Here is a 22,960-nt window from a genome sequence, read left to right as displayed (position 1 = left end):
AGGCCGCTGACACTGCTGTCGAGGCTGCAGTCCTTATACTTCGACCCGTTAGTTCTTCCATTCCCTCCAATGATCTCTCTGTTGCCATGTGTCAGCAAGTGGTGTCACTTCGGCGTCAACACTGGTCTTCCCTTCATGAGAACAAGCTCCGGGGAATTAAACCTCTCCCAGCAACTTGGACAACCTGCTCTCAGCCCTGTCAACCTGAGAAGATTATTGTAGCTAGGTTGTCTATTGGGCACTGTCTTTGTAGCCATCGTCAATTGTTAAGTGATGATCCCCCTCAATCTTTGACAGTTCATCACTTCCTAGCGGAATGCCCTTTTTGAACCACTATGTTCTCATTTATGTTTGCCGTCTGAGTTATGGGCCATTTTACCTAATGATGCACAGGCTGTGTACTACGTTTTACTTTTGATCTGTCGTAGCAATATTGGAATGACATTTAATCTTTAAGATCCAGGTCATACTTTGTATCTATGGCATATTTTATGGAACTTTCTCCAGGTCCCTGTTTTTAGCTGTCTTTCCTTCCGTCGATTGGACCTATAGTCCTTTTTAACTGCGACCTAAAAAAAACTAACGAAGGCCCTCATTATCCATACTCGAAATCACACGCTTGCCTGTGTAAAACCCCCCCCCCCCTTCCATGCGTGCGTGTGCGCCCCCCCCCCCCCCCCCCCACACACACACACACACACACACACACACAAAAGAAAAGTTCCTATACATTCCATGTCCCTTTCTTTCTCTAAAATTACACTATCATTATGAATATGAAAGAAAGAGGGGGTGACAAGCATTCAGATAATCCAAAAATCGGCAAGTTAAGCTTATCCCCTAATCACTCCACCAATACAAATTGAAATGTAGGATTGTGTTTGTATATCAAACACTATCAGTTACCTCACATTATATCAAGACTATGATCGTTATTAATTGGAACTTATCAAAAACTTGTGATTATGGGAAAAACTGTCAGTACACTTGGTTTATTAAAGTACACTTGGTTATGTTAATAAACTGTGACTGTATGAGGATCAAAGAATCAAATGAAAAACTTAAAATTAGTATTTGTTGTAGTCAGTGGTCACCAGGCACTCTATACACTAGTCTCCTCATATTTGCATAACTACTGCACACTACGTCTGCTTGAATCTGCTTGCTGTTGTCAAGTATTGGTTGCACTTTACAATTTTTAACACCCACACTTCCCTCCAGTGTAAAATTAACTATCCCTTGATGCCTCTAGGGATTGGCCTATCTCCTCTTTTAGTAAAGCCATATAGTAACTCTCCTTCTAGATTTGATTCAATACCTCATTATTAGTTACTCAGATAAGATAAAGAATAGTAAAAGATACAGATCAACACATTGTCCTGACTGACTGACTGACTGGCTGACTCACTCACTCACTCACTCACTTATCATCGCCCAGCCTAAACAGCTAAGGATAGAAACCAGAAATTTTGATAAGGCGTGGATCGTATATTGTAGGCATTATTTAAGAAGAGATTTTTCAAAATTTGAACCATAAAGGGGTGAAATAGGGGATGAAGGATATTTTTGAAAAATGTCACTATTAAGGCAATTTTGTCAGAAATAAAGAAATAACTGTTTTAGCATTTTTGGAGATTCAACCTCTGTAGGGATGAAAGTTTTTATGGAAATATTTCATTGTGCAAGCATTTTTGAAGCTATATCTATGAAAACTTGTATTTGGCTTCTCTGTTAGTAGTAAAACATACACGTCACTCTTTTTGGAAATTCAACCCTTAAGGGGGTGCAATGAGTCAGCCTGATTCACTGTCACATCATCGCTCATCCCAAACTGCTAAGGATAGAAACTTGAAGTATGAGGAGGATGTGGACCTTATAGTGTAGGCATTGTCCAAAATTCCACTCCTAAGGGGGGGGGGGGGGATGATGATGATGATGATGATGATGATGATGATGATGATGATGATGATGATGATGATTTTTGTTTTTGGGACGCTTAACTGTGTGCTCATCAGCGCCCATACAAAGTCCCAATTTTTTACGCAGTCCAGTCTAGCCACTATCACGAGTAGTGGTGGTGGTGATGGAATGATGAGGACAATGCAAACACACAGTCCCTCTGCAGATAAAATCCCTCTAGCCACGAGACCACGAGCTGCGGACAAAATAGGGGATGAAAGGCTTTTTGGAAGTATATTGCTATTAAGGGGATTTTGAAGCTAGAACTACGAAAACTGGTATTTGGTTTATCAATCAGAAAAAAAATATGTGTTTCAGGATTCTTGGAAATTGAACTGCTAAGGCGGTAAAATAGGGGGTGAAAGTTATTTTGAAAATAAAGAACTACTAAAGGTTTTTTAAGGCTACATGTATGACAATGGGTATTTGTCTTCTTGATTAGAAATTAAAATATGTGTTTTAGTGTTTCTGGAAATTCAACGCCATTGGGGATGAAAATTTTTAAGAAAATGTTTTGTTACATTAAAAAAAAAATTAAATTAAATTTATGAAAATTGGTATTTCACATCTTGGTTAGATATAAAGAAATATTTATTAGGGGATGAAAGTTGCTATAGAAATATCTCTGTAAGAACGCAAAAGGCATTGTTAACAAAAACTTTAGATTCCAGCTACCAGCCTTAATTAGCATGAAAATTTTGGAAGGTGTTGCAGTTTGTGAACAACATGAAAATCACAGTAAATAAAAACAGGAAAAAAAACTCTCTGCAGAGCATACAGTCAACATAAGTGAACAATGGGCATTAAGCTAGTTTATATGTATATAGATTATTGTACAATCAGAGATTATTGAATAAGAAATGGCTTCTCTCAGGTAATGGCTACAATTGAGACAACTTGGTAGTTCAGTCAACTTGTGATGCAGTGTGTTAGGTTTCATTGAGGCTTATTCCCTTATTTTAGTCTGTGGTTTTATTGTGCGCAGGAGAAACCATCTGCTGCAACTAACTTGAGTAAATCTGAAGGTGTACCAGGCAGTGGACAACAGCAACAAGCTTCTGAAGGCAGAGCTGCGAGGTATAGCTCCCAGGCACAGCAGCAGAATCAGCAGCAGCCTACTGTTGCAAATTCCCATGTTTGTGTCAAGTTGTGTGCACTTATCAAGGCCCAGCTTGTACAAGCCCATGCTGAAGTTACACGGAGGTTTGGTGGTAATCAGGTAGGTAATAGTGACTTCCTCAACTGTTTCTTCTTGTTTATTTTGCCATTTTTCTTTCAGTAATGAGAAAAGTTCATGTAAAAACTGTTTTCAGTGTCTTAAATTAACCGCATCCCATTGTTGACAGAAATAGATTTCATTTCCTTACTTCTGCTTTTATGAATTTAATAGTAGAGTTACAGGTTACATTAAGTGGAGAACTACAGTTAGATTTCATAATCTGTCATGAATTTCAATTGTTTGTCCTTCTCTTCGGCAGGTAAATAAAATCTTAATTCTCTACATTGTTGAACTAAATATCGGGCATACCCATCAGATGGCAGATCTGGAGCTGTTGGAGTGTGTCTGTTTGAAACATAAAAGGCAAAATTGACAGCTCTGTTCTTTTTCCACTTTTGGTGAAGGCATGTGGGTGCCTCCCTTCTGTCTCTTGATACATTCATAGTGTACATATTTGCATCCAGGACCGGTTCGAGAACATTTTTCCACACAAGTGACTTCTTAATGCCCCTACCCCCCTCCCACCCTTGTACACTTTCACCAGAGTCAGATTTCACTATTAATTGTGATACATACTGTACGCAAATCCTGCACGTTTGCTTGGCACCTGAACGTTGGTTGGGCCTTAAATCAACCCTGATCACCTCAGAGAAATCCGCTGTTAAAGTTCCAAGAGCATATGTTGCTAGAAGAATCAACCACTAGTTTGCAGCTTCCTCCTATAACTCACAAAAAGATTTGTAGATAAAATTAACAATGTAAGGGAAAGATAGATTGCTACTTACCGAAAAGATGTCACGTTAAGTTGCAGACAGGCACAACTAAAAGGCACTTACCCATTAGCTTTCAGCTACAGCCTTTGTCAAAAAAGGGAACACCATACACATTCATTGACACAAGTAAGCACATCTAATGCACACGTGACCACCAGGTCTGGCATGTCTGCATTTTGGTCTAACATGTAATAACTAACCATTTTAACTACTGATTAATGGCTGAATGACACAGTGACAGTACTGAGTGAATAGCAGCTACAGACTGTGACTTTATACATGAAGATGCACGTATTAAAAAAATTATAAATTGGCAGAATACTAAGCTGTTCTGTTTCAGATGTTACCATAAAAGAAAAGGAAATGAAAATGAACATAGATACGATAGTTTGTTTAACTAAGAGCTATATAACTACCAAATGACAAAACAGTCTGTACTGTTTAATGTGCACGGGGATTGCAAATGTATGTTAAGAATTTTCAAGTACGTGAACTCTTTTAATTTGAATAATTAAATAATTAACAAATTATTTAAGTAAAAGTATATATTTTAGAGCTACAAAACTATGGCACTGGATTTTGAACGAATGACATTTTGATATTGAAACACTCTAGAACACACAGATTTTAAATGTGAATAATTTTTCTTGGATTAAATTTACAGGAAAAGTAAGATCTTTGCTTGAAAGAGGAGAATGATGACTATTTTGATGTAGAAATATTCAATTGTTAGCGTAAATGAATTTTAAAGATAGTGCGTTTTGCAGCTATAGTGAATCATAAATATTTTGTTAATCAATATGCTTCTATAAGAACTAAATGTACTGTTGTCATCAGTAATCAGTAAATTATACAGTGAATAATGAAATTTAATAAAGGTTGCTGCAGAAAAAAATTAGGTACTTCATGTAACTAACATATATGCACTACTATTGAAAAAAAGACCAGAAAAGGGGAAAAAATAATATTATTGGTATTAGGAGAGATATAAATACAAGTACGATAATCCCACACACCTTGCTCTGTAAAATTTTAGTGAATTGGCCACATATCAGTTAACTAAAATTCATGACCAGTTTCAGCTTTGCAGCCATTGTCATATCAAACAAGTACAGCAATTACATGTTGGCACATACTCAGTTGACTATGTGCATGTTTGATGCTGTACTCAATATATTTGATAGTGGCTGCGAAGCCAAAACAGTCATGAACAGTAATATGCTAACAATATGACTAATATGTCGGCTTCCATAATTTAATCTATTCCAGTTTGAATTTGTGAGCAAGTACTACTGACACATCAGTCTGAAGAGCTAAATGGCACAGTTATTTTCTCACACTTCTTTCCCATGCCCTCCTGTCTCATCTAGTTGGTTCTTAGCTGAAACCAACATACCTCCTGCCATAGTACAATCAGTGAGCTTGAGCATCAAGTGGTGATCACACTCCTGCACAATGTTAGAAACAGTGCTTGCATTGAACGTGGGAAACGCTGTACACAAATGATCTGGTGAATAACATTAAGAGCTCTTTTAGATTATTCACAAATCATGCAATGCCAGAAAATTGTAGTGCACTGTAGGAAGACCTGGAAAAGCTAAACAGTTACAGAAATTGGCAGCAGATCTCATATAAACAAAGATATCAAATTGTGCATACCTTGGTAGGATTACCCACCATATTACCATCCAAATCAGTTGCAGTAGTACAAGGTTTCTTGAAATCCCCTTGACTTAGGTTTCAGCATCTTTAAAAATTTCTTCTTCAGGAGAATCAATGATTAAAACCTCAAATGGTTAGTTATGTACGAAAGTAAAAACAAATCGTTAACCTATTGAAATGATAGGTGTGGGAGGGGACTGGTAGGGTGTCAAGCACTTTATAAACATACCTTAAAAGCAGATTTATTGTTAGGCTCTTCAAAATTTTATATGCTTGAACACAGATGGTCAGACCAGAAAACTTTAAACAACCCACCAATCAATAATATTGACAGTAAACAATATGTACAAAGAATTCCAAGATTTTAAAGTATGAACTTTTCTCCTTAAAACAAATAATTGCAACTCATAATTGAATGGCTTTCAGACACTTCAGGTAAGAAGTAACTATTTGACCATTGCAAACAAGAGCACTTGACTTTATGAAACAATTCTGGATACACAGCAGTGCAAACAGTTTAAGCCAGTTTCTTGTATTCTACCTGCACTTAGTAATTCAACAGGTAGTTCATAAACACCTCCTCAGTTTACGAGAAGCAACAGGGTCACCCCACTTAATCGTAGTTGAATTATAAAAAATTCAGTCATCATCTAACCAATTAAATCTTTACGTAATGATTGAGTAAAATGATCTTCCTTTAAAGCACAAAATATCTATAAAGTACAGTAAAACAGCAGCAGCAGCAGCAGCAGCACATAATAGTTCTTTAAGTAAGCATACCTTACTAAATTACAGCCAACTGAAGTTCAGACATTTCTTAACGGATGAAAGAAACTTGAACAGTGGACAAATTAGTAATATCAAATCACTTACACCAACCAGCTGTTTCATAACATATATGCTCAGTAGTGCAGTCAGCCACAGAATAGTATATAATAGCTTAACTGTAGTCCTACTTGTACTGTAACCATACTGTAGCACAATGCTTTAAATGGCCTTTTAGCCACCAAACTGACAATCAATCACTGCTGTTTGTGAACACATCTGTGCTTGCACTGCAACACACATTTTTGCAGGAGATTAATTAAAATTATAGGGAATTGGTTAGCATCCTATATTTTGTGTCTTTTAATGGGACATTAATTTGAAAGTGAATAATTATCCCTTTGTTGTTCATTTTCTGCATGTGTTAAGTAATAATGTGGATTGTTAAGATCTCTTCAGTGTTTAAATATGGAAGGCTGAAATATGTGTAAATGACCAGTCACGTGTCATCTAGAAAGTCAGTGAAAGGTGAACATGAAAGCTCAATATAACAGACAAGCAGCATTGTTTTGATGTGGTACTGTAGCTAAATAAAATGTGATGTTCTATTGGAAACTAGTAGCAGTTTTTTAATGATGATAGACATTCTGAATTAAATTATTATCTGAAAAGTGTGTACTCTTACAAAAATATCATATGCTATGAAAAAATCTTTTGCTCTAAACTTTATCTTGGCATTGCATTAGTTTTTTATCAACAGTTTTAATAGCTTCTTATGTGTAGTGAAATGCCTTGCTAAGGTCATTTTTCATAGTTTTCAAGTGCATTTGGAATAATTTTGTATTTTACACAGGGACTGATGGCATTAAGTGATGCTTTGAGTGAATCACCTCATCCTGGAGAGAAGCAGGATGCTGAAGAACCAGAACCAATGGAAGAGGACTTGCCAGCAGTTGCAGCTGTGCCTACAAATGATGCAAAAACTCCTTCGCAGAAGGCCAAAGCAACTGTAGGTCAGCCAGGCAAGACATTTAGGGTGTCGGCATCAAACAATACCAAGGCTCCCACCTGCCCTACAGGGGACGAGCTGCCAGTGGAACCTTCCCAGAAGGAAAAGTCATCTGGTCCAGAAACTCCATCCAGTCCTGCACCAACTGCTCAAGGAGCTGCCGCTGCAGATGATGATGTGGGGGAAGGTGAGTTTTTCTGTTGTGTTCTATAAAACTGATGAAGCATCTTTATTAACTGAACAAGTCACTTACTTTGTTGCTTTAAATGCTGTGAACTAAAATTAATTGATGAACCAAATGGCAGTTAATTATATAAAAAATGAAATTGTCTTAGTATTATATTTTGTTAGGAATGAAAACACTGTAGATCTTGTTGACTAAATTTTAGTACATGGAGAAAGCTGGAAAAATGTGCAGGATATTATTGTGAGTCGCTACTAAAAGAAAATACAACCAGAGAAAGCAAAAATCCCTCTCTAAAAAGCAACGAACTTTCACATAGGTCTTGGGGGGCACTAAGACTGGGTGGGATCGAATTAGACAAGCAATAGGCACGATTTCAAACCAGGTGGTGGTGGTGGTGGTGGTGGTGGGCAGAAATAAATGTGGGATAGGAATTAAAATATTGCCATCATTAAAAATCACCTGAAGGAAGGCTACCTGGATAATTATTATAAAACTTGTGTGATTTTGATTTATGTTAGGTCATCATTTTCAATTCCTGCGCATAGCAGGACGTCATAGATCTTTTAGAATTTTGAGTAAAGAGGAGGGGGAGGGGGGGTGAAATGGACGATGCTCTAACATATGGAAGCATTATTTTAAAGATACTATTGTATTGTGTGTTGATGATTAATGGTTGTGCATACACACTCAAACACCCACATCATCAATGGGAGTCATCAGCAGATGCCTGTTCACATTTTTTGTATGTTATTGCGTCTTGGAGTTTCCATTATTGTAAAAACGCTCATGGGATGCTGTGGCTAACACCAGGTAATAAAATTAAAATACTCGTTGAGAAAAAAAAAATCTTCATTTTACCAACAAGTTAAAAATGCAATAAGGACCAGCCGATGAATAGTGGTGAACGTGTTCATGATGTCAATATGAAAAACTTCACAATAGTTGCGACATAGCATACACTTCATAAGGGACGAGTTGTCCATAGTGAAATGAATGTTGAAGAGAAAGATGTGCTAGGACATGATTGTTGCATGTAATTGGCATATTGGTTGGAAGAGACTGTCATGTGAACTATGATTGCAAAATGTTATGGCAACTGCCTAATGTAACATTAAATACCACCAGATGGTGATGTGGTATGTGACACTGTAAAAATAGTATATAAGCGGAGCAGAGACAAATGGGGAGCTATAATTTTATTTATGGATTCTTCCTTCATGTTGTGGTAGAACAATTCCATATTTAAGGTTGAGAAACAAGTAAACTGTATTGTTTCACTGATTTTTTTTTTTTTTATTGTTATTTCTAACAGTTTTTGGCTTACAGAAACTTCAGGAAACAACCAACTAGTGTCCGCAGGGAACACTAGTTCTCAGGTAACAGAACATTATAATCAAAGGTACAATCAACATTTCATAGAATGTTGTGCACCAGACTTGTTTTTTAATGTTGTAAATTACACTTTACGCAGTGGACAATATTAAACACAGTAAATAATTATAATATGAAATATTGTACAGTACAGGTTACATGATTGCAGTATTATAGTTAGTGAGGTCGTGAAATGGGTTGAGAACAGTCTGAGCGCTAGTCGTGTATGTTGTGCAGCGAACATGTTTTACATTGTAAATTACAGTTTACACAATGGTATGAAAAGGAAAGTTGCTACTCACCATGTAGTGGACATGCTGAGTCACAGATAGGCACAACAAAAAGTCTGTCAGCCAGTAAGGTCTTCATCAACAATACACACACACACACACACACACACACACACACACACACACGCAACTCTCAGACATGACTGCAGCCTCAGGCAGCTGAAACCACACCAGTTATATGGTGAATAATAACTTTCCTTTTCTTAATATTGTTACAGTCCATCCTGGAATTTCCATTGTTTGATTTAGTTTCCACAATGGACAATATTAAACGTGGTACATGATTAAAATAATGATATTTCAGTATTACAAACTCGGAGACAAGGTACTGGTGGAATTGAAGCTGTGAAGACGGATCTTGAGTCGTGCTTGGGTAACTCAGATGCGAGAGCACTTGCTCCAAAAGGCAAAGGTCCCAAGTTAAAGTCTCAGTCTGGCACACAGTTTTAATCTGCCAGGAAGTTTCAATGTTAATTGTTATAATGTTGCAGTTTGTGATTTAAGGTAAGGAATATGAAATTGTATTGTGTTTCAAGTTTGTGTAGCAGTATGTGTCATTATGATGGTCTGTGGGTATGTGGCTGATTAGTTGTATCTCGCGAAGCTTAAAAGTGGGGATAAGCTCAAAATTGGGGATATGCTCATCTGTAATTGGTCATTTAGAACCAGCTGGGGATTTTGAGCTAGATATTTGTTTACTTCCAAGTGTTTCTAACAGGCTTAGTTTCTTCCTTTATTGGGTATATGTAGCATTTCTGTGTGGACTTGATATCTGTGTCCTTCCTTCAGCACACGTTTGGCGTAACTGAAGTCTGACATTCTCCAGCTGCATTTGGATTCAGTCAGCCTAGTTTGCTATAGCCTTACCTGTTACCTATGCACTGTTTCTTGCAGTCATTTCAAGCAATTTTTTAAAGGCCACTTTTACATAGCCTGTTTTGTCCGTTATGTTGAATAGTAAAAGAGCTCTAGTGCCATGTACATAAAATAAAGTTTTGTAATAGCTGAATTTGATGATATGGGCTAACTTCTGTATAGCTTTCTTAAACGTGGGGTAGTATACTATCTTGTCTCAAATATGACTGTTGCTGAAGAGGGGTCGTACACATAGGGTAGCATTTTTCTTGCTTGATTTTTGCGTAAAATGTTTCAGTTAACTCAGGGGTATAGCTACTGCTTGATGCATTACATATAATGTTGTTCAAGTCTGTCTGGAAATTCTGTTTTGTCATTGGTATGGATGTGAGATGATGTACCATGGAATGGAAGACAGCATGTTTGTGTTTTATTGGGTATTGTGAACATGAGAGTATTACTTTGTCGGTTGTGGGTTTTCTGTAAATTTTTAAAATGTGTATTATTTGTAGTGGTATCTATGCTAAGGTCTAACAAGTTAATGGATTTTCCACCAATCTCCATGGTGAACTTTTTTTTTTATCATTGAGGGGTTCACTATGTAGGAACTTTTTTTTGTTAATGGTCCATGAAGATTTCTACTAAAAGAGAACTGTATGGAGACCCCATTAACAAGCCATCTAGCTTTTTGTATAGAGTATCTTCGAATCAAAAATAATTTTGTTGCAAACATGACCGAGTGACCAGTCTTAAGTTGTGTACTTCTACAGGATTCACACGTGTTCTGTATAGTAGTTATGTCAAAATGTAGAGGCATTCTTTGACTGGTATATTTGTAAGTAAGCTGCTAACATCAAAAGATACTAGTTTTGTACTGTGTGGAATAGAGAGGTCTTTAATTTTGCAAATGAGCTTCATTGAACTTCGTTTCAAATTTTGTCTTGGTTGTGATACAGAAATTTAATTCTTTGGTAATTCTGTAGTCCTCTGGAATTCCGTTGTTTCGTATGGTGTAGGTTGGTACAAGAGGTCATAAAAGTTGGCCTGCCTTGTGTAGTGTAGGAAGTCAACACAGTTAAGGAGCTACCAGGTTCACATTGATTAAATACTTAGCTTCATATTCAGGTATTATGCTTTTAGAGGTTGTGGCTATGTTTTTAATTTCTTAGTTAAAGGTTTTGGTGGCTCCTTTGGTGAGGATGTAGTAGGAATTGGGTGTGAGGAATTGTTTCTCGTTATGAGTACAATAAGTTTTGTCCATGAGAACCAAAGTACTATTTTTATAGCTTTTGTGAGAATGTTGTTATTTTGAGTAATTTTCTTCTTTCAAGTTTTTCATTGTGTTCTGGTCCATAGGTTGTGATGTAGGAGGTCGAACTCAAGCCAATTTTGTATTCACTACTTACTTTGTGTTTGGTTGCAACATCTTTGTTTGTACTGTATTCTATAACAATTTTTAATACATCTGTTTTTGAGGTGGTTTATTGGAAGAGGCATATTTGAAACCTTTCACTAGCTCTTCCATTTCCTTCATGGAAAGAACTGTTTCTGATAGATTAACTGCTCGTTCTGAGGAGTTTTATTTAGGGTTTTTGGTTCTGGCTTCATTAGGGTTGCATGTCACGACATCCTAAACTGTAGCATTATAACAGTATAACCTGTAAAACTGAAATATTTTTATATTTTAATTATTTATTGTGTTTAATATTGTCAGTTGCATAAAGTGTAATTTTCAGCATTAAAAAACAGGTTTGGTGTAAAACATTCTGTGCAGTGGAATGTATCTTTGTGGATAATGTTTGGTTACCTAAGAACTAGTGTTCGTCGTCAATGCTAGTCAGCTGTTTCCTGAACCTGGCCCAGTAAGCCAGAAACTAGTTACAAATAAACAAAAAACAGTTTACTTGGTACTCAACCTTAAGTAACTATAATTTAGTTTGTGCGTGGGCCCATAGCCTCCAAAAATTTATTGGCCAATTTCAATGTTTTTCATTTTCAAGCGCACATGGATAGCCTTCATGTGATTTATTGTGTTTGATGTGGCATGTGAATCTGCATTTGACTTAGTCCATATATTATCTGTTCCAGTAAGTGGTTACAGCTAACACTTAATCATGTGCCTATATAATGTAAGGACTTGATTTTCATCTACATAGTATGTCTTATATGGACTATTTTAAATGTGGCTTCATAGGTGGAATAGTAATTAGATTTATATGCCACATCACATATGACGGTTATCTACATGTGCTTGAAAATGGCATAAATCATGAAATGGCCAGATCTTACAATTAGTAAGGAATATTACAGCCCATATTTTCCTTGACAAATTGAGGAATTATTAATTTCTCCACGTTCAGAGGGTGCTCATTCTGCGAGCATACTCCCAGTTGACGAAAAACTGCTCCAGTTACTAATAGGAACTTACATTAAGTCCATGATGGTGTTTGGTCTTTACATCAGCCCATTGTCAAGTGAATCTGAGTAAAAGCAGATATAATGGATTCATAAATACTTAATGTAAAAGCAGATAAAAACAAAGCTTAGATGTGTACAGTAAAACTTAGTAAAAGTACAGGAAGAATATATAACTCACACTGCACCATAGAGAAGCAATGGCAAATGATAAAAAAAGTAAGTCATATGTGTTTAAAGAGTTACGTACCCTATGATGTTGTGAGAAAAACGGGTGTTCAATGATTCTCTAAACAGTACAGTTCAATCCATGAGAAGTATTGGCATGCTGTAGCTTTAAGAAGAATTATGTTGTGATACATTCCAAATTTCAAACTGCATGACTTACCATAAAAGGCTAAAAGTAAGTCAAGTGTAAAGTTACATTCTCTAGCATGCAAAAGTTAAAACCACCATGAATTGTAGAGATTGCTAATGTAGCTTGGGTGTGTCATGGACTGCTGACATTTGTAAACACACTTTTATTAGCAACATCATCAATTGTGATTGCAGTGGGCACAGTATCATCAAGATTGGACTGTGGACCAATGGAATAGTATTCCCTGGTTGAGTGAATTGTGTTTCTTGTTACACCAGGTCATTGGTTATGTACAGACACACCATCATCCAGACAAATGGCTGCTCGATACATGCAACACACCACAGATGAGGCTGGTGGGGGCTATATTAGGCTATGGGGGACATTCACTTGTGTTTCCATGGGGCGTGTGATAGTAATCAAAGACACCATGACACCTGTGGACTTTGTGAACATTATTGCACCCCTTCATGCTTGATGTCTTGCCCTGTGCCAGTGGCATCTTCCAGCTGAATAACTGTCCATTGCCACACAGCCAGAACTGTGCTACACTTGTGTAAGGAGTACTATAGTGATCCCACTTCGCTGTCTTAGCCATCAAATTCTCCTGATATGAACCTCATGGACACACGCCTGGGCTTAGTGCCCACAAGCCACTGATTCGTAATTTATTGGAATTGTGTGACTCATATGGAAACTTATCATGGCTTGTCAAACCCAGGTTACACAGAATCGCTACTACTACATGGCATTGTAAATGTGGATCAACGTGGTATTTGGCGGTTATTGATAACGTTTTGGGTAATGAGTGCAGGTTGCCTGGGTAGGTGCCAGTGTACCATCATGAGCAGGAATGTGGACAATATTTGTCATGTAGTGGTATGATATAAGGAAATCAATATAGACAGTTTGCTCAAGCTGTTATCAGGTCGTAGCTGCAATGAGGAGCAGTTCTCCTTGACCATGTTTGTTAATGTGAAAAAAATGAGTTGCAGGAGGGTTTGGAGTCTGCATTAAATGGGATATTTCCCTATAATTGGTTGGGTAAATCAATTTGAAGATCGGAGAAAGGCCAGGGCATACCACTTCCAGGAAGACGATGTACCATTTCACTGTGGTATTCAGACCAACCTTGGAGTTGGTGACAACTTTACTTTTACCGGAATTGTGATTATTATCAGAAAGTTTTTATATGAAATAAAAATGGCCAGATGAAATAGCTTTAGGTTGTGGAGAAATTGAAATACCGTATTTACTAGACTCTAAGCCACACTTTTTTTTCTGGTTTTTGTAATCCAAAAAACCGCCTGCGGCTTAGAATAGAGTGCAAAGCAAGCGGAAGTTCTGAACAATGTTGGTAGGTGCTGCCACAACTAACTTCTGCCTTCAAATATATGTAGCACTACACAGGAATGCTTTGTAGGCCCAAAGATAAATACTGGCGCCAAAACCTCTGCGTCAGTAAATAAATTAAAAAAAAAAAAAAGAGTGGAAGACGAGCTTTTTTTTCTCCCACCCGAGTTTCGACCACTGCATTTTCATACATTATCCAACGAAGTAAATACAAATTCCGTATTGTTCATCTTCGAATGTAGCAGAATTTCAATGTACTACGAAAATACGACTGGCAAGACTGTTTGGGATGTTTGTCAATATGGCCAACTCTACGTTCTGAATTTTTTCCTACCTGTGAGAAGAGATGGTTGCTAACAGGAACCTGATGAAATGTGAATCACATGCAGTATTCTCTTCACCATAAGAATAATATGAATATAAACATTTTGCCATGTATTCTTTCATGTTTGCTGCTATCTCATTTAAATCCTGTCTGCCTAATAAACTATGAAACTAGAGTGAGACAATAGCAAACGCGGAAGAATATACGTATTGTGTCATGTTTATATTTGTATTATTCTTATGCCTAATAGTGATACAGTCAGAAATGAAGCACGGCAACTGACTAGATTTTCAAATCTAAGGTGACTCTAATTTCTGTGCAGAATTTGATGTGCTGAAGAAGCGGCCGCAAAGATTTTAAACGGAGAAACATTTTCGCCTAACTCTCGTTCAGAACATGTTCTATCATACGCAGTCTATTATTTGGTTATTGTTGATCATTATCAAAGAAAGCAGCAGTGTAAGTAACAACAAATGGCAGTCTCTTGCCATTGTTTCGCTAATGAGACGATTCCTCTTTTTTTTAAAAAAAATATATAAAAATTGTTGTAAGAGCGGCGGTAGCGCGCACAAAAGCAAGCCATGCCGCGAGCGGCGACAGGCCGTAGTAAACACGCACTATCAGAATGTGACAAACAATGCATGACACTGTACAGTAATGCATTTTCAGCTTAGAGTGATGTAAACACCTATAACAAAGAAAACAGCACTTATCAGATCAAAGCAAAATAAGCAAACAATTCAAACCAGACGAAGCATGTGAAAAAGGAAGGGTACCCGTATAAATATGGACGGAGCACCCTGACGCATAGCAATGGCTACCTGGTAAAGCTTAACTGCTAAGCTTACGACTCGAACGAAACTACTGTAGTTGTATCGTCATTCATTCGACCCTAAATTGTGTCTCATATTACAATGGACCAACTTTGTTTCGATTTGGAGGTGCGGCCTAAAACTTTTCTCTCCCCCTTGAATTTCGAGTCTCAAATTTCAGGTGCGGCTTAGATTCGGGAAATTTTTTTTTTCCTTTATTTCGAGTCTCATTTTTGAGGTGCGGCTTAGATTCGAGTGCAGCTTAGATTCAAGTAAATACGGTATGTTCGCCTCACAAGGACTTTTGTTTATTGGAATATCAAAACAATAAAGATTGGTACGAACAAATTGATTCCTCTTTGTAAGCCAATGAAAAGCGAATGTCGTGAAAATAATGTATGGAAAGGGAGGTATATGAAGTAGCTTATTGGATTGCCCCCTACTTTAGGCTCAGAGTGTGATCCGAGTAGCGTGTAGAGATGTAAGAGTGCCAGATTGCAGCCTAAAATTGTTTTTGTGCTTGTTTCTCCGCTCTAGTCAATCACTTCTTTATCACATACCTGCCAGTACTCATTTGTGGAAACTGTGTGGGAGTATTTGTCATCTTCCAAAGAAAATTTGGTATTTGTGGGTTTATGGAAGTCGGGGATTGCACTTAGCTTGGCCCATGTCGCGGTCACATAAGTAGGAGTTGTTCATAATTAATGATTCAATTGCATAAAAGAACAGAATTGAGTTAAACTACTTTTTTCACTTTTCACGTGTCTTGAGGAAGAAGTCCAACTAACAAAAAAAAGGTAAATAAAAAATACTGACTATGTGTACTATATGATGTACAAAAATTAATTTACACCAGCTTTGAGTTTTTCACTGTAGATCATGTGCTTCCCGGGAACAGAAGGTCGTAATATAGCAACCACCAGGGCCCCCCCCCCCCCCCCCCCCCCAGCTGTGACATAAATCCTTTCTTTGAATTCTTGGTTTTAGGTATTGTATTCCTGATATTTTTCTTGTTAAGTATTCTTTGTTATTGATTAGACACTCATTGGAACGACTTTTGTCCAAATACATGAAGACAGACAGACAGACAGACCTGATTTTTATTCTGGTAGTTGTGGCATTCAATGGACATGAAGGAAGGTGCATTCACATTTTTGTACCGTATATGCTAAAATAGACAGTGTGTCTCAAAATATATTGGTGAGGATTACATTATTCACTAAACTAGTTAATCATTTTATATCTATCTGCAAAAACAGAAAGAGAAGTTGAGAATATTGAAGAAAGCTACCAAAAGACTTCTTCCACCTGCTGCTTGTCACAGCAACAGTAGAACAAGTTACATCAGAAAGTCGAAAATGCCACTAATTTATTTTAATATAAAAGGTGATTAGCATTTGTGAAACTGAAGAATTATAGCAAATAATTTTCAAATAATTATTTTATGACAAGAAGAATGTGGAGTAAGAATATATTAAATAGGTTAGTATGTCTCAAGTACTGAACAACGAACAAAGTAGATTTGGAGAATGTAGATACAAGATATTGTTGTAATAATAAGAACTATTTATTTGCCATAATGAATATGTATGCTGTGGACTGCGTTGGGTATCATAGAACTTAATATTTAACTTGTTACTGATTGTGTAAAAAATTGGGAACTATATTAAATATTTTTCATTTTAATCATTTTCTTTCTGCATGATCTTTATTCACATCTAAGTTTCGTAGCTTGTAGTACACTAGTATATTATGAAATATATATGCATTCAGTGCTATTAACCTCTGTTTCAGCTTTCTCTGTTATGGAGGCAGCACCTAATAGCCACAAATTTAAGCTGACAATGTTTCAACCGACCGACCCACAGAATTTCTTCCGCACAGTTCGCAAAGAGTTAAAGTTGCTCCGAACCTCATTACCAGATGGAATATGGGTAAAAGGCTTCGAGGACCGAATGGTAAGATGCTCTTCACAAAAGTAGTTTGTTGGAATTGAGATAATGCCTATACATCTCCCAAATGAAACATGCAGTGTCGATTAATTAGTGAGAACAAATAATTTTTCGTGTAATACTATTGAACATAACAGTTACCAAAGAGCCACTTAACATATAGAGGAATTATTGTACCATATATATGTGCATAACCAACACCAAATGTGCGCGTGGCGCTGCCATGCCAAGGCCCCCCCCCCCCCCCCCCCCCCCCACACACACACACACACACACACACACACACACACACACACACACACACGACACACACACACACACACACAGAGAGAGAGAGAGAGAGAGAGAGAGAGAGAGAGAGAGAGAGAGAGAGAGGGGGGGGGGGGGGGGGGGGACATGGACCACGCACACACTGATCATACATCTGCTCTTTTCAGAGGTATTATCCAGACATTTACCTTGAGTTATTTCAAGGAAACGTAGGGATTTAAACTTTCCTTACCCTGAGTATGAATACAGTGCATTAATCATTGTTCAGTGGTGGGGAGTGGGGGTTAGGATAGAAGGTGACTGCCAAGGAAAGTGTGAGTGTGAAAGTCAAAGAGAAATGTGAAACTGATTGAGTGAGAAGTGCAGGAACATGTGGTGAGGATGGAGGAAAAGTTGTGTGTAGGGAATAAACCATCCCGAAATGGGCCAAGGAGCTTGGAATGAAGAAGGATGTGCTCAAAAGAAAATTTCTCCATCTGTACAAACTGGAATAGCATTAGGAACCAGCATATAGATGGACGAGCTGCAAAGCAGCTTTTTAAGTTGACCATGTTGTGCTGAGTTGTGTGCTCTGCAGCTGAATGGACACACTTCACCTGAAGCACAATTTGTCATGGCCCTAATAACAGACTAGGCAGGGGACTGATTTTAAAGCCCACATAAATGTCAATTCAGTGATGTCAATGTATGACACAGTATGTCTCTTATAAGTGGCCCAGATAGCTACAACTCGTAAATTTCTCTCTGTGTGCAGCCTTTCTTTTGCTCATTTGTCCTCAGTGGAAAATCAAGCCTATATTTGAACAACAATTTTTTTTTTACACAGGAAACAAAATGCACCAGCTCTTGGTGTGTATGCCAAATCATTATCAGTAACTTGAGGACATTAGCTCTCTTTTAGTAAGTGCTATGATATAGAGTGCATAATTTGAAAGTGTACATTTTCTCATTGCTACTCCAATAATTGATTTTGAACGTAGTAATGTGTTGTAAAGCACAAGATTTTTGGGACTGTAAGCCACATTAACATTTTAGGGAATTAAACATGTTGCCTTTTTGTAGCTTGCATAAAATCTTTATATTGTTTACAATACGTGCACACTGAAATTTGTATGTATATAAAAAGGTTGGCTTTTGAATGGATGATTGTTGGTTATTATGCTTTTGATACAATCAAACATTCTTTTAAAAATTGTGCTCATTTTCCTATCCTAAAGTATATGGTGAGGTAGCCCTATTGGGTCTACAAGGGAGAATTCATTCAAAAGAACTGTAGTACCTTTTCTTCATGGTGTGTGTGTGTGTGTGTGTGTGTGTGTGTGTGTGTGTGTGCAGACACCACTTGTAACACCACGCTTTCTTTTTTGTCAGGATCTCTATTCAGTGATGATCCGTGGACCAGAGCGGACACCTTATGAAGATGGGTTATTCTTCTTTGACTTCCAACTGTCAGCAGATTATCCAAAAGCTCCACCACTATGTCATTACATCAGCTATTGCAGTGATCGTTTGAACCCAAATCTTTATGAAGATGGGAAGGTTTGTGTTAGCTTACTTGGTACCTGGAGTGGGAAAGGAACAGAAGTCTGGACATCTAATTCGAATCTTCTGCAAGTAATTGTTTCCATTCAAGGTAAGGAGGTTTATGAGCAGTATGTATAGTTTCACTACCCCATCTGTGGTTTTAGTGCTAATCTGCTGAAAGTTAGTATTTCTTTCCAAGTAAGAAACCAATTTTGCTTCATGGTAAACAGTCATCATGTCAAGTAAGTGTGGTGTGATCACATGTTTTAAGAACACTACGCTATTCCAAAATTGGACAGTATCAAATAAGTAATTGCATTAACTTATAGTGTGTGCTGAAATGACCATTATGTTGTCCCTGTGACCTTTAATGTTTACTGCGCACTCAGTTGTAGATCAATTGATAATCTTCACATGGCCATAGTTTCAGGATATGGATGCTAAAAACAAAATAAGTTGTGAAATCTAGAGCCTCTATATTCAAGCACTTTTTGAGTGACAAATACTCAACATAAAATACTGAACAGAAAGAATTTGTTGAACTGTACAATGAAGGAACATTAACATTTCCAGGCAGCGAAGATGAAATCTGAAGTGAAGAGGAATATTCAAGCACAGAATAGGAATTTTGTAGTTTCTCAGTTCAGGAGAAAAATTTCAAAGAAATGCATTTATTAATTGAATATGATCAGGAACTTGTGGAACACACCTATACTTTAGGAGAACTGTGCAGGCCAAAACAGGACATAATAAAAGAAAAGTGGGTTTAAGCAAATGCCATCCAGTGACACATCATTACAAAGGTGAAGCTTATAATGAAGCAGCACAAAGTATGTTGAGCGAGAAAGGAACAATGACAGACTGCTATTGCATCATGAAGCAGTTAATTCTGTTGTGGCAGCTGAATGGATAGTTGCGATGAATGAAGACTTGTGATGAATGAAGACTTGTGATGCTTATATATAGTGTAATTTCAGTAAAGAACAGATAGGTATTTAAAAGGAAGCTTGTTTAGTTGCAAAGGGCGTTACACAAGTAGAAGACATAGATTATTTTAAAATTTATGCTTCTGTGTCAGTTTTTGAAACAATTTGTCTATTGATAGCGGTCATATTGGCATATTGTTGTGAAGGGTGCATACCTGCATAGAAAATTAAATGAAAATGTCTATATGCTCTAGCCAGAAGGCATCAAGAAGGGCCAAGGAAGTTGAGTTTGCAAGTTAAACCAATCACTATATGGGCTGATGCCGAAATGATCATTTAAATGACTTGCTAGAAAAACTGAGATTTATTTGAAATGCTACACTATGTATCTGGACACCCCCCAAAACATACATCTTTCATATTAGGTGCATTGTGCTGCCACCTGCTGCCAGGTACTCCATGTCAGCAACCTCAGTAGTCATTAGACATCGTAAGAGAGCAGAATGGGGTGCTCCGCAGAACTCACGGACTTCATACGTGGTCAGGTGACTGCGTATCACTTGTTATACATCTGTATGTGAGATTTCCACAGTCCCAAACATCTCTAGGCCCACTGTTTCTGATGTGATAGTGAAATGGAAACATGAAGGGAAGCGTACAGGCTGACCTCATCTGTTGACTGACAGGGGCAGTTAAAGAGGGTCATAATGTGTAATAGGCAGGCATATATCCAGACCATCATGAAAGAATTCCACACTGCATCAGGATCCACTGCAAGTACTGTGACAGCTAGGGAGGAGGTGAAAAAACTTGGATTTCATGGTTGAGCGGCTGCTCATAAGCCCACACATCATGCCGGTAAATGCGATACGATGCATCACTTGGTGTAAGGAGTGTAAACATTGGATGATTGAACATTGTAAAATCGTAGTGTGGAGTGACGAATCATGGTACACAATGTGTCTGTCTAATGGCAGGGTGTGGGTATGGCAAATGTTCGGTGAACGTCATCTGCCAGTATGTGTATTGCCAACAGTAAAATTTGGAGATGGTGGTGTTATGGTGTGGTTGTGTTTTTCATGGAGGGGGCTTCCATCCCTTGTTTTGCGTGGCACTACCACAGGCCTACATTGATGATTTAAGCACCTTTTTCCCATTGTTGAGGAGCAATTCGGGGATGGCGATTGCATCTTTCAACACGATTGAGCACCTGTTCATAATGCACAGCCTGTGACAGAGTAGTTACATGACAACAACATCCCTGTAATGGACTGGCCTGCACAGAGTCCTGGCCTCTTTCCTGTAGAACACCTTTGGGATGTTTTGGAACGCCAACTTTGTGCCAGGCCTCACCGACTGACATCAGTACCTCTCCTCAGTGCAGCACTCCATGAAGAATGGGCTGCCATTCCCCAAGAAACCTTCTAGCACCCGATTGAACTTATTCCTGCGAGAGTGGAAGCTGTCGTCAAGGCTAAGGGTGCGCCAACACTATGTTGAATTCCAGCATTACCAATGGAGGGTGCCACGAACTTGTAAGTCATTTTCAGCCAAGTGTCCGAATACATTTGATCACATAGTGTACAAATCATTAGCTCACATAGGTGACTCCAAGCTACAAAAATGCTGTACTTAAACAGTGACATACAAGAAGAGTGGGAGATTGCAGGATGATTACAATCTTAACTGAAAACACCAGATCCTAGAATTAATTAAGCATCTATGTTTAGCATCTGTGCTCCCCCCCCCTTTCCCCCCACTCCATGTTCTTTCTCTGTGCTCAGGCTATCTCCCTACCAAAATTCATTAGTTTGCTGCGTTGAATCGTGTCATGTGGCACATATGAACCAATAAGAACATTTTCACAAATACTATAAAAGTTCAAAAGTCAGAGTACAAAGCTTTTTCTAAGAGTAAATAAGTGTCTTTTAATTCATGTAATATTCTTCAAATACCAAGGTTCATAGGAAATCTGTTCAGCAGTTTAGTCATGGAAACGTAATAGACAGATTTATGTGTGCACTTATAACAGTAATATGTATAAAACTCTGTCTAGTAGGTTTTGAGACTGGTGGGTTCAAATACACACACAACAGTTTTATAGTTCTATTATTAGTACAGATGTTTACAGTATTGTGTTATGGAGACACTCAATATAAAGGGAAAACACCAAGAGTAAATAAAAGTGGTCATATTGTAAAAATTTTATTTTGTGTTGGAAAATTTAAACTTTCTGCTAATTTCTGAAATGAAATGTTAGTTAAATTATATTTTATGTATAATTTTGATCATTTTCTTGTAACCTGTGTAATATTAAAGTTATTGCTCGTACTACCATTGTTTCTGGCATAAAATATACAGTTGTATTTATTATTGCTTCCTAGGTCTCATACTAGTGAGTGAACCATACTTCAATGAAGCTGGTTATGAGAAACAGAAAGGTTCACAGCAAGGAAAAGAAAATTCTCGAATGTACAATGAAATGGCTGTGCTAAAATTGGTTCAGGCAATGACAAAGCTGCTTCTGCAACCTCCTTCAGTTTTCAAAGAAGAAATCATCATGCATTTTAACAATAATGCCAGCAAGTATGTATTGTATGATATATATCAGATTTGATTATAAGAGTGAAGTACACATAACTTAAGTACATGAAACGTATCAACAGTGTAAGGTAAAGGTAGATTTCTACTTACCACAAAGTTGACACTTAATTTGCAGACCGGCACAATTAAGACATTTACACATAAGCTTTTGGCCGCAGCCTTCATCAGAAAGAGAAAGAGAAAAACACACTACTCATTTACACAAGCAAGCACACCTCACACACATGACCACCAACTCCAGCATTTCAAACCAGAATGCAGCTGCCACATGAAATGGAAGCAGCAATCTGGAGGAGGGGCAGGGAAGGGGAAGGGGTATCAGTGTATGGGT

At 37.6% G+C, this 22,960-nt stretch overlaps 1 protein-coding gene across 5 annotated transcripts in view; it reads left to right on the top strand.

Moving 5' to 3' along the window:
* Positions 1-22,960, top strand: part of LOC124774945 ((E3-independent) E2 ubiquitin-conjugating enzyme UBE2O) — a 230,923-nt gene that overhangs the window by 190,137 nt on the left and 17,826 nt on the right. For all 5 annotated transcript variants that reach the window (XM_047249649.1, XM_047249654.1, XM_047249652.1 and 2 more), the window contains 5 exons: positions 2,945-3,178; positions 7,232-7,574; positions 17,148-17,311; positions 18,947-19,208; positions 22,410-22,611. In XM_047249649.1, the coding sequence (XP_047105605.1) occupies positions 2,945-3,178; positions 7,232-7,574; positions 17,148-17,311; positions 18,947-19,208; positions 22,410-22,611 (1,205 nt within the window). The remainder of the gene's footprint in view (positions 1-2,944; positions 3,179-7,231; positions 7,575-17,147; positions 17,312-18,946; positions 19,209-22,409; positions 22,612-22,960) is intronic.

This window comes from Schistocerca piceifrons, chromosome 2 (genome assembly GCF_021461385.2).
Source record: "Schistocerca piceifrons isolate TAMUIC-IGC-003096 chromosome 2, iqSchPice1.1, whole genome shotgun sequence".
Taxonomy (NCBI): domain Eukaryota; kingdom Metazoa; phylum Arthropoda; class Insecta; order Orthoptera; family Acrididae; genus Schistocerca; species Schistocerca piceifrons.
Note: the sequence above shows the minus strand (reverse complement) of the source record. Positions and strands in the feature narration are given on the sequence as shown.